Below are 18,950 nucleotides of genomic sequence, written 5' to 3'. Positions count from 1 at the left end.
TCTCAACGAATGAAAGACCCTTTGCTTGCTGTATCTGTTAATCTGTCCTACTAGAATATAAATCCCTAAGGTAATAATCTGGCTTCTCATTTTAACAGAGTATTTCCAGTCATAAAGAATCTACTGTAGGAATAAGGTTATTACAAAGTCCACTCTCAACAGATAACCATGCTGAGTCTCAGATTCTCTTCCAAGGTGAAACATCCACTTTTAGAACAAAAGTTACACCAAGGGCCAGCTGATATCCGGATAAACTTAATGTATTAATTCTCCTAAAATCGTCAATAAGTTTTCGTAATAAAATGGCACGTAAAAATCAAGTTATGGGTGGGGTAGGTGTTTAATGGTAACTGGTTATTTTTATTGGCGGAGACATCAGGGTGAAATCACTAAACCTTGGAATGCTGCCTTGGAACATGCCTGGCACCAGTGGGAATGTAGAAGTTACAAGGCAGCTATGACAGATGTGACAGTGAAGCCTTAATTCGCAATGACATCTTAAACAAAGCAGTCTTAGTACAGTAACCCTGTGAATTCAAGCCAAAATTAAAGGACAGAGGCAGAGACAGAGAACATCTCTTGGGCAGAAGACTACATATACTTAACTGCCCTCAAAGAACGCTTTACTTCTCTATGCTGATTTTATTCTTCCTATTTTATTCTTCATTCACCTTTTCAACATTTGAAAACCGACTTTTGCTCTAAGCCAAGAGTTCTGAACACTGTTTTGGGGAGGGCTCATTTAACTTACCCATTACATTTCCATTCTGTATTGAACATTCAGTAAACTATAGAAAATGAACTTAGTAACATGAATTGCCTATAAGAGGTCCTAGTTAAAGACTATGAGATCTATCAGTAAGTCCTGACTACTGGTTTACTCATTTAGTAAACTGCAGTTAATTTAAAAACAACGCTTTCAACATGAGTTTTTCATTAGCATGCACTATATTCAAACTGAAATATTAAGTTATTTTATATATAAAATATACTATAACTGTGGCAAAATATATCCGAGGTTAGTACTAATCATCTTTGGAAAGGTAATTAAAAATCTACCATTTTAAAAATTCCTCAAAAAATCTACCTGGTTCAGTTATTATCCAACAGGATATTTCACCCATGTCTTCATTCATTCATTTAACAAATATTTGCTGAGCATTCACTCTGAGCCAGCTTGGTGCTATACGCTAGGAACAACATTGTAAACTAGAGATACAAATTCCCTAAACGTATATAGTCCATATTCTCCATTCTCATTCTGAGAAACACTTTTAAGGCAAAAGTATCTGAAATATTTTCTTTTAGTTTTCATGAAAAAAGTTATTACAATTTCAACATCAGAAAGCATCCTGTCCAAGAAGAGTTCATAATGTAACAACATTTCTAACTAAAACATTAGAGTAGTTTCTGGTCTTAATTAGAAAATCTGCTGTAAATTATTGAAATGATTAAAAGAATTATAAAATAAAACTTGTGCATTATTTCAGCAATAATGTTGGAAATCTAAAGGAAATAGATGGCTTCCTACCAAAAAACAAATTGCCAAAAATAAACCAAGGAGAAGCAGGAAAAAATGGACAGGGCAATGAGCACTAAAGGGATTGAAAGAAGATTTACCCTTATAAAATGCACCTGAACTGGATGATTTACTAGCTAAGTCCTAACAAACCTTCAAAGAACTAAAAATTTTTGAAATGATTTAATCTGTTTCAGATGGTAATGATGATAATGATAGCTGACACATACAATTCAGGCACTGTACTAAATAGTTCACATTAATACCTTTAATCTTCCCAATAATCCAGAGACAGATGCTATTATCATCATTTTACAGATTAGGGCATAGCATAAGATAGAAAGCTTCACAATTCAATTTTAACATCTTGGGAGAGACAGTAATTTACACCCTCCCCCCCTTAACAACAACACAACAACTGCTAAAAACTAATCTTGCTTATAAGTAATGATCAAAAGAATAACCTGTAACTAGTCAGTAATACAACACTGGGAAATCCACATACCTTATTACAATGATAAAGGAAGAAAAAATATAATATTAATAAATGTGGAAAGGCATTTCAAAAAATTCAGCAACAATTCCTAACAAAAGCATTAAGTGAATAAAAAGAATTATTTAAAGTATTTTCCTTTTTGAGACGGAGGTTGCGGTGAGTCGAGATTGAGCCATTGTACTCCAGCACGGGCAACAAGAGCAAAACTCCGTCTCAAAAAAAAAGAAAAACATATATATATGTAAAATATATATATACACACACACAGACATATATATATGTGTATATATATTTTTTATATATTTTTTTATGTGTGTGTATATACACACATGTATGTATATACATACATATATATATATATATTCGTTTTTCTTTTTTTTTTTTCTTTCAGATGCAGTCTCGCTCTTGTCGCCCTGACTGGGGTGCAGTGGCGCAATCTCAGCTCACCACAACCTCCGCCGCCTGGGTTCAAGTGATTCTCCTGCCTCAGGAATTACAGGCACCTGCCACCACGCCCAGCTAATTTTTGTATTTTTAGTAGAGACGGGGTTTCGCCATGTTGGCCAAGCTGGTCTTGAACTCCTGACCTCGGGTGATCCACCTACCTAGGCCTTCCAAAGTGCTGGGATTATAGGCATGAGCCACCAGCCCGGCCAATATTTTTCAAAATTAACAGAAAATACTCTCAACAGCAAACTACTAAACTTTTTCAATTAGAACAAGGAACTGGGATGGTAACAATGTCCATGACTTTTCAACATTATTTTGAAAGTTCTAGAAGGTTTAGCAAATGCAGTAAGACTAGAAAATCTGTATAAACATTAGAGAAGAAAAGCCTATCCTTTTACTGATGATAATGTGTATGCCAAAAAAGGAGAACTTTCCTTTAAAAAAAAATTGCAATAAAAACAATTAGATATATTACTAAATATAAATAAGATTTTCCTAGAATTATAGCTTTTCCTTATAATAGCAATAAGCACACAAGAATGGAATGGAACACCTATTTTATACAAAATACTGTAAAAACTATAACATACTTAAGAACAAATGTAACAGAAAGGCAAATGACCGTATAAAGAGAACTACAATCTTGTTGAAGAAATAAAATAAAATATAAACAAATGAAAAGACACCATGTTTTTGGATGGGAATACTAATATAAAATGACAGCTTTCCCAAAATAATTGTAAAACTTCAACTGATATAAAAATTTTGATTAAAATTCCAATAAGACCAGTCTTTTAAAGTTGGATAAAATAAGTTAAAGTTCACATAAAAGAATAAAGTTCTGAGAATAGCCAAAAATAGTATCAAAAAGAAGAGTAGCAAGAGGACGTGCCTTACTTGATATTAGACCACACCAAAAAAATCCCCTGTAGTTAAATCAATCTGAAAGTTACAAAACACACAAAAAGATAAGATAAACAAAAAAAGAGTGAATCCAGAAATAGATCCCAATATATATGCACTTTTAATATATTACAAAAGCATTATTTAAATTCAGTGAGAAAAGAAAGCTGCTGGCACACTGAACTCATCTGTGAAGAAATCATTTCTACCTTACAAGATATGGACTATCTATACTAGATATCAGTGTGCAGATGGTTGGATTAAAAGAAAAAAAAGAATAAATTGCAATTTGTACTAAATATTTAATTTAAAAAGTAAAATAATATAGATCTGAAAGTTAGCAGAAAGTATCTATAGAAGCAAGGTATAGGAGAGTCATCTTCAACTCAAGAGTGCCCAGAAAATATAAAACAAAAAACAGAATTACACAATACAACAAATATGAACTTTTTGTATAAGGTATCATAAGTCAAGATGTAATTATCAGATTTGGGAAAAAATACCAAGTACTCTTAGAAACTTACGAGAAAAATGCAAGCAATTCAATTTTTACAAATTAGATAAAGTAAATGAATAGGCAAATTCACAGAATAATACCATAAATAGCTAATAAGCTTAAGAAAACATGTTAAATTTCACCTGTAGCTCAAATGAAGTACTTGCACCGGGCTGACAAAAATTGAAGTAATACTGAGGTGTCATTTACACTCATCAAATTAGTAAAAATCATAAAAATTGATGATGGCCATTTCCAGCACGGAATCGGAGTAAGGAGTAATGCCATTTATTTTGTGCCCTTTGGGAAAACAACCTGATTATCTCTGACAATTGAAACAATACTTTGACTCAGAAATCCCACTGCTGGGAATGTAATCCATGGAAACAAAATCATCATAAAAACAAGGTTATAGATGTATATAAATATTTTCTTCAGTAATGTGCATACTGTCAAAACAAACAAGCATTAAAAACCGGAGCCAGAGTAAATATTATACGAAATGCCTATCAGTACAGTAGTGGCTGAATAAATATGATATAGCCTCACCATGGACTATTATTAAGCCATTAAAAAAATGAATTAGAGGAATGTATGCATAGAATATTGAACAAGAAACCCAAGTATGTGTATCAACTCCAATTTTATAAAACAATTTTAATTTTATAAATTAATTCAAACCATATACACAAACCATAAATATACAGAAAACATATATACATGTATCTATAAATCATATCTATGACATACATAGAGTATGGGAAAAAACACAGATGGATACACATCAGATTGTTAACATGGGTGAAGGGTGACTAGGGGTCATGTGGACATGTGTTCTGTGTTTGGGTGGTTTTCTGGCAGCGCAATGGGGGAGAAGGGCTTAAAGAAGAAGATAAGCCAAAAAGTATAAGGAAAGGGGAAGGAGAAGACTTCATCCTATAATTACTCCCATATTTTGCTTAAATCCTACTTTTGTAAAACTGTGTGTGTATATGTGTGTCTTTATATGTATGTATATATACATACATATATTTGTATTATATGTAGAGACAGATGAATAAAGATGAATAAAATGTGCTGCTACACATAAATATAAAGTTTGCTCCACCAAAACTTACATTAAATACCAAAATTAGCCGGGCGCGGTGGCTCACACCTGTAATCCCAGCACTTTGGGAGGCCAATGCAGGCAGATCACGAGGTCAGGAGATCGAAACCATCCTGGCTGACATGGTGAAACCCCATCTCTACTAAAAATACAAAAAAGTAGCCAGGCATGGTGGCACATGCCTGTAGTCCCAGCTACTCGGGAGGCTGAGGCAGGAGAATCATTTGAACTGGAGAGGCAGAGGTTGCAGCGAGCCGAAATCACGCCATTGCACTCCAGGCTGGGCAACAGAGCGAGACTTCGTCTCCAAAAAAAAAAAAAAAAGAACACCAAAATCATTTTATTTTTAATTTTGATTGAAAACCTTCCTAAATCTTCTATGTGCCTGCTTTCTTATGAAGGCTCTCATAATTACAGTTTTCTATTTTACTGATGATTTAACACCAATATGGCATAGTGGAAAACAGCAAGTGCACTGGAGCCTGGCAGACCTTTCTTCAGACCTGCTTCCACACTTAACCAGCCTGTGGCCCAGGCAAATCTTCTCATCATTCAAAGCCTGCTTCCTCATCTGTTAAATGGAGACGGCATTATTAAAAACTAAGACAGCGCACTCATAATTCTCGTGAGTAACCTGAGTTATAAAATGCAATATAGAGATGTGCTTGGGCCAAGCACACACACAGGAGTTGGCTAGCTATGTTTTTTTCTTTAGTCGGCCCCTCCTTACAATTGAACTGTTTCTCCCTCTCTCTCTTTTTACATGAAGTAGTGAGACAGGGCTGTTTAAGAATCCAAACACAGTGACTACAAAGGTAGGACAGTAGCTAATATGATTTATCACTCAGCTATATTCCAGAATCAAAGAGTATACCACAAACAGAGCAAACTATCAACTTTCGCTTCTTGCTGTCAGTGTGTCTATTTTAACGGTAATCCTCTTAATTCCTCCCCTAACTTACTTAAAATAAGCATACAGAAACCGGGTAAGAGCCTAGTCTCTACTATGAAAAGAAAGTACACGAGTTTTAGTACATAAACTCTGTAAAGTCTGCTTACAGTTGGGTTCTTAGCTGTATTCTGTCTAACTGCAATTACCACTTAGAGTCCATTAGGCAGGGAGGAAAAAAAAAAAACTCTTCCCGGAGCCTAACAGTTGGTTATCACATCCATAATTTAAAGATAATAAACAAAGTTATACCTTATAATTCTTTTTTATTTTTTGCATACTATTTATTTATTTATTTATTTTTCTTTTATTATTATTATTATACTTTAAGTTCTAGGGTACATGTACATAACGCGCAGGTTTGTTACATATGTATACTGTGCCATGTTGCTGTGCTGCACCCATCAACTTGTCAGCACCCATCAACTCGTCATTTACATCAGTTGTAACTCCCAATGCAATCCCTCCCCCCTCCCCTCTCCCCATGATAGGCCCTGGGGTGTGATGTTCCCCTTCCCGAGTCCAAGTGATCTCATTGTTCAGTTCCCACCTATGAGTGAGAACATGCGGTGTTTGGTTTTCTGTTCTTGGGATAGTTTGCTGAGAATGATGGTTTCCAGCTGCATCCATGTCCCTACAAAGGACACAAACTCATCCTTTTTGATGGCTGCATAGTATTCCATGGTGTATATGTGCCACATTTTCTTAATCCAGTCTGTCACTGATGGACATTTGGGTTGATTCCAAGTCTTTGCTATTGTGAATAGTGCCGCAATAAACATACGTGTGCATGTGTCTTTATAGCAGCATGATTTATAATCCTTTGGGTATATACCCAGTAATGGGATGGCTGGGTCATATGGTACATCTAGTTCTAGATCCTTGAGGAATCGCCATACTGTTTTCCATAATGGTTGAACTAGTTTACAATCCCACCAACAGTGTAAAAGTGTTCCTATTTCTCCACAGCCTCTCCAGCACCTGTTGTTTCCTGACTTTTTAATGATTGCCATTCTAACTGGTGTGAGATGGTATCTCATTGTGGTTTTGATTTGCATTTCTCTGATGGCCAGTGATGATGAGCATTTTTTCATGTGTCTGTTGGCTGTATGAATGTCTTCTTTTGAGAAATGTCTGTTCATATCCTTTGCCCACTTTTTGATGGGGTTGTTTGTTTTTTTCTTGTAAATCTGTTTAAGTTATTTGTAGGTTCTGGATATTAGCCCTTTGTCTGATGAATAGATTGCAAAAATTTTCTCCCATTCTGTAGGTTGCCTGTTCACTCTGATGGTAGTTTCTTTTGCTGTGCAGAAGCTCTTTAATTTAATTAGATCCCATCTGTCAATTTTGGCTTTTGTTGCCGTTGCTTTTGGTGTTTTAGACATGAAGTCCTTGCCCATGCCTATACCTTATACTTCTCATCCCATCTCTAAACACTATGCTATTGATAATTTATTGGTTGTGAGCATTTTCCTGTTAAAATTGGAATTTTATAGTTGAAAGTACTTTCTAGCAAAGTGGGAGAAGCAGAATTTGCTTCCAGAGAGCCACAAAAAGGTCTTCCCAAAACACTCATTGAAAGAGTTGGATTAAAAGTCACGAAATCCTGAAAATCTCACCAGATACTGTGTGGAGAGCAGGGGCTGAAAGAAAGAAGCAGCTGAAGGCTCACAGACCTGATTGCATTTTCAACACCTTTTAAATATTAGCCTAGAAATGTTTTGCAACTCTCATTTTACCAGATGGAAACCATTAGAAAAAACAAAACTTTAGTCCTCTAGTAACCTGAACAATAGTTCAATTTGATCAACAGAAATGGCATTTATTATCTGCTTAACATATATATGATACACACTGCCATAGGGCTAATACAAAGACTAATAAAACAAGGATTCTTGCCTAAAGGCAATCTCAGTTTGGGGGTGTGGATAGGAATGGAGGGAAAATCAGACAATGAAGAACTAATTATAACACAGTAAGCACTCCATAAATGATAGTTATTGATTATACAAGTAGGGAGTGGGAGGACTTTGAAATAAAGACCATGGTCCCTAAGGGCATGTATTGCAAAATGTCCCTTGAATACCACATTAAGAAGTGTGAACCTTATCCTGTATATAATCTATCAAAGCTTTCTAAGCCCAGCGAGTAAGAAAATTCATGTATCTTTATTTATTTATTTATTTATTTATTTATTTATTTATTTTTGAGACCGAGTCTGGCTCTGTCGCCCAGGCTGGAGTGCAGTGGCGCGATCTCGGCTCACTGAAAGCTCTACCTCCTGAGTTCACGCCATTCTCCTGCCTCAGCCTCCCAAGGAGCTGGGACTACAGGTGCCCGCCACCACGCTCAGCTATTTTTTTTTTTCGTATTTTTAGTAGAGACGGGGTTTCACTGTGTTAGCCAGGATGGTCTCGATCTCCTGACCTCGTGATCCGTCTGTCTTGGCCTCCCAAAGTGCTGGGATTACAGGCATGGAACCACCATGCCCGGCCCATGTATCTTCTAAAAGATCACTCTAGCAGCAGTGTAAAAGACTGTAAGGATTTAAGATATGCTGGTTTACATGATAGCCTCTGGAGCTAGACTGCCTGGGTTTGAATACAGGTTCTAACACTAGTTTGTGTGACCTTGGTGAAGTTACTTAACTACTTTGTGCCTTAATTTCTTCATCTAGGAGATCAGGAAACAGTCTAGTAAAATACAGATTAAAAACAAAGAAGGATCGACAGATGAGACATCTCACCAAAGAATCAATATGGTTTATCATCAACAATATCTATCACTAAGGGAAGAAAAATTAGCGAAACCAAAAATGACTAAGATTACTAGCTTGGGAGACTAGGATGATGATAATACCACGAGACAAACCAGGGAAAAGAAAAGGAAGAGGAGTATTAAACTGATGAGTGTGGCTCCAGACAACTTCGAGGTTGAGGTTCCTCAAGGACAAAAAAGTACAAATATCCTTGGTTGCTGGAAAATGCTGACTGGAAATCCAAAAGAGAGGTAGAGCTAGAGATACAGAATGAAGAGGTATTAACATGTAGATGTGTTAGTTGTAGCTTTAGTAACACAAGAGAGTACCTAGGGAAACAGAGTAATACAGAAGAGCCCTAGTAAGCTCACAAGCCAAAGGAACTCCAACAATTAACCAAGAAGTGTTGGTAAGGTAGATGGAGAGGAGAAATACAGCCAAAAGAAATAATCCTTTCCTTCAAGAAGATTTCAATGTCATTAAGGAGAAAAGACATACACATGTTAAATATATTTTATTATGACTGTTTAGAATTAATAAAAGCAAGTTTGAAAGTAAAACCACCTTTGCAAAAATTACGAGTGACAGAAATCAATGAACATGGAGTAGCTGACTCCATCTTGCTTCTAGCCTCACAAACTGTCTTTGTACATTCCTGGGCATAGGCCAAGCTAACTATGGGAGGAATTAATTTATAGTTTAACTTTAAAATAAAGATGAAAACAGTCCCTTCCCGAAAGTAACCTCCTCCTTATGACTCAGCGACTGAAACCACCTTTGTAAAATTATGGTTCAGAAGTCATGTACCCAGAGGTCACAAGGTTTGTAGCCTTCCCAATTGCTCCCATAGATAACATCACTATCATAAAACCTAAGACTGGTGCTTGAGGTATTTTTCAGACTCTGAATTCTGATGGACCAGCTGGTGTCAAATAGGTAGCCCATATCAAGAAACTGGCTCAATTGGTCTTATGACCCCCACACAGGAACTAACGTGGCACAAGAAGACAGCTTAGACCCCCTATGATTTTAGCCCCAACCCAACTAATCAGGATTCCCCATTTCCTAGACCCCTGCCTACCAAAGTATCCTTGAAACACTGTAGCCTGTGAATTCTGAGGAAGCAGATCTGAGAATTATCTCCCATCCTTCCACTTGGCTGGTCCTGTGATAATCAAACTCTTTCTTTGCTGTAAAACCTGTTCTCAATGCATTGACTTTTCTGGGCAGTGAGCAAAAAGAATCCATCATGCAGTTATAAAAGCAGATATGGAAAACACCAGAATGGTAGGGAGAGAAAGGGAAATTACGCTGAAAGGTGGAAAAGCTAGTGGTAACAAGGAAAAGGAATACTGGCTTAAAGGAGAAAGCCAATTCCAAGACAGGGTAAGTAAAGAGGAAGAAGAAAACTAACATTTATTGAACGTCTACTATATGCCAGTAACTGTCCTAAGATCTTTCAAATATTTTACCTTATTTAATTCTAACAATATTCCTAATAGAAGAGACAAATAGTAGCCCCATTTTACAAAAGCAGACTAAGGTATACAAAAAGTTGACGCAAAGTCTTGCATCCAGTCTATCTACACATGGCAGTTTTAGGACTGGAATTTAGGTGAAGGACCAAAGCCCTTTATTTTTCCACCATACTTCCACTTATTAAACTGGCAAAAGCAGGATATTTCTAAAGGAGAAGGGGAAAAAAACAATAAAAACTATACTAGAAAAAAAACCCAGAATTACTACTTTTCTTACTATAACAGAGTTACCTCTTTGAAAAAGTATAAAAGAAAAAACAACCAAAAAATGAGTTTTTTTAACAGTAAAAATAATCTCTCAGTCAGAGAACAGGTAAGATTAGACAGGAACCATTGCTTCCAGGCTCATCCCTCAGGTCTATTCCACACTGACACCATGGTTAGAATTCTAAATTGCAAGCCTGACTATGTCATTTACTCCTCCTCTCTTTATAATCTTTCAGTAATTCCCTATCAATAGGGTTAAAAAAAAAAACAGAAACAAAAGGAGAAAGCTACCTAGTAAGCCTATTAGAAAGCTATCTACTAAGCCTGTATTCTTTAACCTAGAAGGAATCATAGTAAGATTTTTTTAGTTAACTCAAAAAATGAATGCTTATTTATCATTTACAACGTTGCTTTATACTCCATTTTAGTCCCCCACTTTTCTCACCCCAAAATTGTAAAATAAATAAAATTTCAAATGCCAGTTAAGGAATAACATTGACACCTTGTGGTGAACACCCTAAAATATCAAATATAACAATGAGTAAACTGGCTCCTAATTAAATATCTACTTTTACCTGAAAACAAACCCTTAATCCAGAGATTTCCAAGAGTTAAGAAGGAATAGTTTAATTACTATCCCACATTAAATGTAAATTTGGAAAGAAATGCTAATCTTTGGCAACACTGAAATTAGCCTAAATTCTTAACCATAGGTCAAAGTATCTGATTAAGGTCTCAGGTCATTGTTTTCCTATAAAACAGTATAACCCATCCATCTGAAGGAGCTTTTTTTTTTTTTTTTTTCTCCCCTCTGTGATGGAGTCTTACTCTGTCACCCAGGCTGGAGTGCAGTGGCACAATCTTGGCTCACTGCAACCTCCGCCTCCCGGGTTCAGGCTAATCTCCTGCCTCAGCCTCCCAAGCAGCTGGGACTGCAGGCATGTGTCACCATGCCTGGTTGATTTTTGTATTTTTAGTAGAGATGAGGTTTCACCATGTCGACCAGGCTGGTCTCAAACTCCTGACCTCAGGCAATACACCCGCCTTGGCCTCTCAAAGTGCTGGGATTACAGGCACTGGGTTCAGTAAATTTGGTTGATAATAGACACTTGATCTGGTTTAGGAAAAGTATATCTGTGTTATTAGCTAGGCATGAATTGTACAATAGGCATGAGGAGACCACTGTTAATAAGGCAGTTCAAATTACTGACACATCTGAAGAGTCTGAAAAATACCCTAGATATAAACTCCCCAAGAGCCAAATCATTGCAAGATCAATGTTCAATAACTGAGAAACCACTAAATTAGCCTGATGACTTTGTATTTATGTAGGGCATTGCGTTTTCCAAAGAATGTCCGCAGTCATTATGCCATGTGTACCTTGTAACCACCAGTTTAGGAAGGTGAGACTATTAAAAGGATCTTAAAAAACATGCTTGTCAGAAACCCTTCAAAGCATCCTCCAGTCTGGCTCTTACTTGCTGTGTGCCCTCAGATAGATAAAACATTTAATGCCTCTTGGCCTCAGCTTCTACAATCAAGACAAGGGCTATCTATCATCCCTGATGTGTGAAAGACTTCTAAGAGAATAAGATAAAAAATGTGAAAATGCTTGTAAATTACACAAATTTGTAACATCACTGCTTCCACTTTTTAGAAGCATCAGAGGTTAAATGAATTAGGATAAATCAAAGATAACGGCAGGGTAGGATTAATCAAAACATCCTCCATGATACCACACTGCTTCACAAGATCCAACAGTCTTTCTTCAGTTCCTGCTCTCCTACATTATCACAGTGTTCGCTACTCCTGGAAACTATTCTCTTTCAGCATCTATGATACTACACTATCCTAAATCCTCTTCTTCCTGACTTAGTATTTTTCTTTTAATTCTACTGTTTTCTCCAACAAGGTCACACAATCTCACATTTAGAACATATCTTTAAATAATTGTACCTACACCTCATTTTACTAAGGAAAACTGATACCAAGAAATATTAGTGGCATACTCACATTTCAAACAATTTCTAGACTTTCTTCTTTTCAATACTTAAAACTTCGTGTGTCTCAAACTGAAGAGGCATTAAAATACGTTTATGTTTTGACACCTCCCACTATCTCCACCCTCTAATTTCTAAACCCTGTGTGTTCTGCTACATATCCTAAGCAGTCAAGGCGTAGGCATCTCTCAAGCAAAAACCAAAACTCAGAAAATGTATATGGTTACTTTAGTCAAAACCATGTTTCTTAAGATTAATGGACACAGTCCATGTGACCAAACTCTATATTATCATGTGTAATAAGATTCAAGTTTCACAAAGGAAAGGCCAATTTTGTAATGCTTCTAAAATAACCATTTCTCTGAGCATCCTTCTGGATTCTTCCTCAAGTACATATATAGAGGATGTCTAATGTTCTGAAATGTATTACGTGTCATGTAAACATTAGAAAATCCTGTCAAAATCAAATTTCAATGAACAATCTGTCTGAGTAGGGTGAACACAGGTTGAGTGTCACTGTTAACTTTATTTGGAATTGCATTTATTTTGGTGGCTTGCTCCCCGGAAAAATATCCTTGATGATCTATCACATTTAAAATTAAAGCTAAATTTTAAAATCTTTCAAAATTAAGCCCAGACATTATGAAAATATAGAGCTGAGGCCTTTAAGCCTCTGAGTATTAGGTACATGCAAAGCTTTTTTGGCTTGCCAAACACAATTCTTTTAAGACAAAGAACAGGTCAAAACTCAAAGCCACGTTTGGGGCTGCTAAAGGGCTTTCCGAGTGATGCTGCAGTTGTTAGGACTTTGATAAGTCTAACATCTGCAACTTTGATTGTTGTTCTGTAGGGTACAGAAGAGCAGGAAATAGCTTATGTTTGTTTTAAGATCACTGGCTTCCAAATATTCTCTCCCACTGGCCAGAGAAAGGAAATAGCTTTCCAAAGACTTTGTAAACTAGATAAACTTAAATCACTCTAGCTACAAAATTTATGACACTTGCACTAAAAAAAGGTAAACTTGAATAATAGCCTCTAAAGCTCCCGTTAATTTTCTCACATTGAAATGTCACAAACTCAAAATGAGAAAGATTCTTTAGAATTCAGGGCAATCTAAGAAGTTTCTTACCGTAGCAAAGAGAAGACATCGTAAGAATTGCGAACACAGTTCTGATCCACCTGCAGAAGAATAGTCTTCTGAGTATTTGAATAACCCTGAAAGACATTAATCAACAAATTAATCAAAACCAAACAAAATAAAATATATGCACAAATTAATCATGTTTGTCTTTTTAAAAATATGACATATTAACAACTGAGTGAATCTAAAATTGTAGAGATTCCAAAAAGTAAAGTATACCTGCCATGTAACACAAGTCTAATCTTTCAGGGCAAGGGAATGTAAAATAAGTTTTGGTGGGGGGATCTGACAAGAGCGGAGAAGGAGCGCGCCCAGCCCAGCCCCGAGCCCTGCGGCCTTCCCTCCCATCACAGTGCAGACCCAGCAGTTGCCACCCCAGCCATGGAGCAAGACAACAGCCCCCAGACCCCGAGGGGGTAGAGCAGATTTGGAGGTGTCACCCAACGCTGCCACCCTTGTGCTGACCCGTCATCCCCAGAGAGAGATGAACACGGATCCTCGACCCACTTTGGTAATGTCTCCACAGCGACAGAAGATGACAAGGATCACACCCACAATGAGAGAGCTCCAGATGAAGGCTGATGACTGAACATCACTTGGGGCAACAGCAGCAGGGAGAGGCGCCTGAGAAAGCTGCTGAGAACACAGGGACCCAGGAGACCTGCCCACCTGGGATCACAGACACAGAAGAGGAGTCAAGGCTGGGCACCTTTGGGCCAGCACAAGAGCCTGCAGAATCTATCCCCACAACTCAGGAGAGAGTCAGTAAAAAATGCAGCACAAAGGAACCCTCAACCCATGTACCACCACTGGATTCCCATGAAGCCAGCTCGGTTTGAGAGAAGGAGGTATCCTGGAATCACAGCTGCAGTTTGGGAATGCATGAACACTGGATTTGTTTCTTATTTCTTCACTTTTGGGGAAAATCTCTTGTTTTTAAAAAGTGATAAATTTGGTGTTAGGTCAAAAAATAAAATACATTTCTTCTCACAGTTTCCCACGGAAACAATGTTTCACATTACAAATTGTGGCGAACCTCCCAAGGAAGCTCCAGAGGTCGTTTTAACATATTATGTGACTCAAAAAGAGAATTAACAATAATATTTCAACTATGCCTAGCCATCATATGTAACGTTTTTTATGGGGAAAAGGGCATTCCAAGTTCTAATTAGGAACACCAGAAACAAGTATTTCCACTCTGGGGTACAAAGGAGCAAGGATACTTTCTAAAAAGAACAAAGGACAATTCCATAAGAAGAACAGAATAGGTATCTCTGTCATTTAAGAAAGGCAGAGGAGGAGACTGATTTGAGTAACGATAAAACACCGATCTCCTGCACAGCTGGCTCTACATAAATTACTCTTTCCCTATTGCAATTCCCCTGTCCTGATAAATCGGCTCTGTCCAGGCAGCAGGCAAGGTGAACCAATTGGCTGGTCACACCACTGCACTCCAGCCTGGGTGACAGAGGAAGACCCTGTCAAAAAAAAAAAAAAAAAAAGAAAGATAAAAAGGAATAGTCATTTAAAAAAAAAAAAAAAAAAAGGTCAGGGAGCGGTGGGAGAGTACACAGTAATATAGAAAAAAAGACTATAGACCCACTAGGAGTCCAATTCAAGCCTTCAATACAACAGCTCTATAATCTTAAGCAAGGTACCAGAGTGCTCTTAGTTTAACCTTGGTTTCTTCATCTGTAATATGGAGATGATAATAGTGACTGCCTCACAAACTATGGGAATTAAAAGTTAATATCCGTAAAATGAAAGGTATGTAATAAGCACCATATACATATTTGCTATAATGCTAGTAGAAGCATTAAAAGTTATGTCATTACAGACATTAAAAGGATATTGGAAGAATATTATTAACAACTTTATGCTTATAACTATGAGAACTTAGATTAATTAGACAAGTTCCTTGAAAAGAAACACAAAGTGCCCAGACACACTATAAAACATCTAAATAGCCCCATATCTACTGTTTTAGTGAATAAGCAATTGAAAATCTTCCCCCACACACAAAAATCCATGTCTAAATGGTCTCACTGATGAATTTCATCAAACATTTAAGAGAGAGAGAGAGAGAGAGAGAGAGAGAGAGAGAGAGAGAGAGAGAGAAGAAAGAAAGAAAGAAAGAAAGAAAGAAAGAAAGAAAGAAAGAAAGAAAGAAAGAAAGAAAGAAAGAAAGAAAGAAAGAGAAAGAAAGAAAGGAGGGAGGGAGGGAGGGAGGGAGGGAGGATCCACTTTACACAAACTCCTTCAGAAAGTGGAGAAGGGAACAATTTCCAACTTATAAAACTAGCATTACTGATGCCAAAACTAGACAGAGACAATACACACACACACAGGAAATTATACACCAATATCCCTCATGAACAGAAACACAAAATCCTTAGCGAAATATCAGCAAATTGAACCAGCAATACATTATAAAGATTTAAAAAGACATATTATTAACTGGATGTAGCCTAAGAATGTCTAGTTGATCTACCATTTAAAAAACAATCAACTAGGCAAATACATGAAACAATCATAAATCTATCTTGATGGACACACCATTATAAAGACGCAATCTGTGAAAACAATGACACAAAGGCAGGGGAATACAGAAGCAAAGCTTTTTACAGTATTAAAACTAAGTTGGTATTAATTCAAACTAGAGAAGCTTATTTTTTAAAAAGATCAACACTGACAAATCTCTTTTTTTTTTTTTTTGAAACAAGGTCTGATTCTGTTATCCAGACTGGAGAGTAGTGGCGCAATCACAGTTCACTGCAGCCTCAACCTCCTGGGCTGAAGCCATCCTCCTGCCTCAGCCACCAGAGTAGCCAGAATTACAGGCATGCACCACCATGCCCAGCTAATTTTTGTATTTTTTTTTTGTAGAGATGGCGTTTCTCCATGTTGCCCAGACTGACCTTGAACTCCTGGGTTCATGAGATCCTCCCACCTCAGCCCCCCAATTAGCTGGGACTACAGGCATATACCACCACACCCAGCTAATTTTTATCTTTTATAGAGAAGGGGGTCTTACTATGTTGCCTTACTAACGGCTGGTCTTTAACTTCTGGATTCAAGCTATCCTCCTACCTTGGCCTCCCAAAGTACTGGGATTACAGGCATGAGCCACTGCACCTGGCACGTTGACAAATCTTAAGGTAAACTAACCAAAGGGAAAGGAAAGAAGACTCAAATCACTAAAATCAAGAAAGAAGTGGGAATGTTATTACCAACCTTACAGAAATAAGAAGGTTTATAAAAGAATACAGTGAACAATTAATTGTGTTCCAGCAAATCAGATAACCTAGACAAAATGATATACAAACTACCAAAAATGACTCAAGAAGAAACAGGAAATCTGAACAGACCTATAACAGATAAAGAGGTAGACAGAATTTGTAATCACAAAACTCCCACCAAAAAAAAAAAAAAAAAGCCGGGCACGGTGGTTCACGTCTGTAATCCCAGCACTTTGGGAGGCTGAGGTGGGCAGATCACAAGGTCAGGAGATCGAGACCATCCTGGCTAACACGGTGAAATCTCGTCTCTACTAAAAATACAAAAATTAGCCGGGTGTGGTGGCGGGCGCCTGTAGTCCCAGCTACTCAGGAGGCTGAGGCAGGAGAATGGTGTGAACCCGAGAGGTGGAGCCTGCAGTGAGCCAAGATTGCACTACTGCACTCTAGCCTGGAAGACAGAGCGAGACCCTGTCTCAAAAAAATAAAAAATAAAATAAGCCCAGAACCAGATTATTTGAGTGGTGAATTATACCAATTATTTAACACGAATCCTTCTCAAAGTCTTCAAAAACCATAAAAGCAAGGAAACACTTCTTAAGTTATTCTATGAGACCAATACTATCCTGATACCAACACCAGACAAAAATGTCACAAGAAAACTATAGACCAATATCCTTTATGAATACAGATATAAAAATCTTCAACAAAATACTAGTGAAAGTGATCTAGTGGCATATTAAAAGAATTATAACCCACAACCTGGCAACTATTTCTGGGTATATACTCCCCAAAAGTGAAAGCAAGAATGGGAAGTGCCATTTGTATATCCATATTCATGGCAGCATGATTTACAACAGCCAAGGGGTGGAAGCAACCCAAGTGTCCACAGACAGGTGATGGGTAAACAAAACATGGTATATTTACACAATGAAATATTACTCACCATTAAAAAGGAAGGAAATTCTGACACATGTGAAAACATTGATGAAGTTGGAGGACATTATATTAAGTGAAATAAGCCAATCAAAGGGAAAATATCCATTCATTCATGAGGTACCTAGAGTAGTCAAAATCTTAGAAACAGAAAGTTGAAGGGTAACCGGCAGGGACGAGGGAGAGGGGAGAATGAGGAATTATTGTTTAATGGAGAGTTTCAGTTTTGCAAGGTGAAAAGTTTTGCAAGATGAAATACATGGATGGTGGCAATAGTTGCACAACAGTGTGAAAGGTATGTACCTAATGCCACTAAACTGTACACTTAGAATGGTTAAGATAGTAAATTTTGTGTATTTGTAATTTAACACAAATAAATTTTTTTAAAGATTATACACCATGAACAGCTGAAATTCATACAGGGTATGCAAGGGAGTTTCGATACATGAAAATCAATCAGGCTGGGCCCCTGTAATACCAGCACTTTGGGAGGCACAGGCAGGAGGATCACTAGAGCCCAGGAGTTAGAGACCAGCCTGGGAAACATAGTGAGACACCATTTCTACAAAAAAAATTTTTTTAAACAAAGAAATTGGCTTGGCATGGTGATGCATGCCTGTAGTCCCAGCTACTCAGGAGGCTGAGGTGGGAGGATCACTTGAGCCCAGGAGTTTGAGGGTACAGTGAGCCATGATTGTGCCACTGCATTCCAGCCTAAGTGACACAGCAAGACTCTGTCAAAAAGAGAAAGAAAAGAAAGGAAGGAAGGATCAGTGTAATACACCACAACACACATAGTCATCTCAGTTGATGCAGAAAATGCATTTGACAAAATTCAGCACCTTTCCATGATTTAAAAAAAAAAAAAAAAAAAAATCAACAAACTAGGAATAGAAAGGAATTTCCCAGACCTGATAAAGGGTATCTACAAAAAACCCACAGCTAACATCATACTCAATGGTGAAAGACTCAAAGTCTTCCCCCAATATCAAAAACAAGAAAGACAAGGTGATTGCTCTCGCCGCTTCTACTCAACATTTGTACTCTAAGTTCTAGCCAGAATAATTAGGCAAGAAAAATAAATAAAGTGTATTCCAAACTAGACCAAAATAAATAAAATGGCATCCCATGTTCATGGATTTAAAGACTTAATATTATCAACATAGCAACAATACCCAAAGCAATCTAGACATTCAATGCCATCTCTATCAAA

General features: G+C 37.2%; 1 protein-coding gene across 9 annotated transcripts in view; it reads right to left on the bottom strand.

Annotated features, from left to right (window-relative positions):
* UVRAG (UV radiation resistance associated) overlaps positions 1-18,950 on the bottom strand; it is a 331,075-nt gene that overhangs the window by 216,144 nt on the left and 95,981 nt on the right. For all 9 annotated transcript variants that reach the window (XR_012423532.1, XR_012423530.1, XR_012423531.1 and 6 more), the window contains one exon: positions 13,554-13,639. Coding sequence is in view for 6 of the 9 variants with exons in the window: in XM_065528736.2 (XP_065384808.1) it covers positions 13,554-13,639 (86 nt within the window). In the remaining 3 variants the exon portion in view is untranslated. The remainder of the gene's footprint in view (positions 1-13,553; positions 13,640-18,950) is intronic.

Source organism: Macaca fascicularis, chromosome 14 (assembly GCF_037993035.2).
Source record: "Macaca fascicularis isolate 582-1 chromosome 14, T2T-MFA8v1.1".
Classification (NCBI taxonomy): Eukaryota; Metazoa; Chordata; class Mammalia; order Primates; family Cercopithecidae; genus Macaca; species Macaca fascicularis.
The sequence above is the reverse complement of the archived record's forward strand: the minus strand, read 5'-3'. Positions and strand labels throughout refer to the sequence as shown.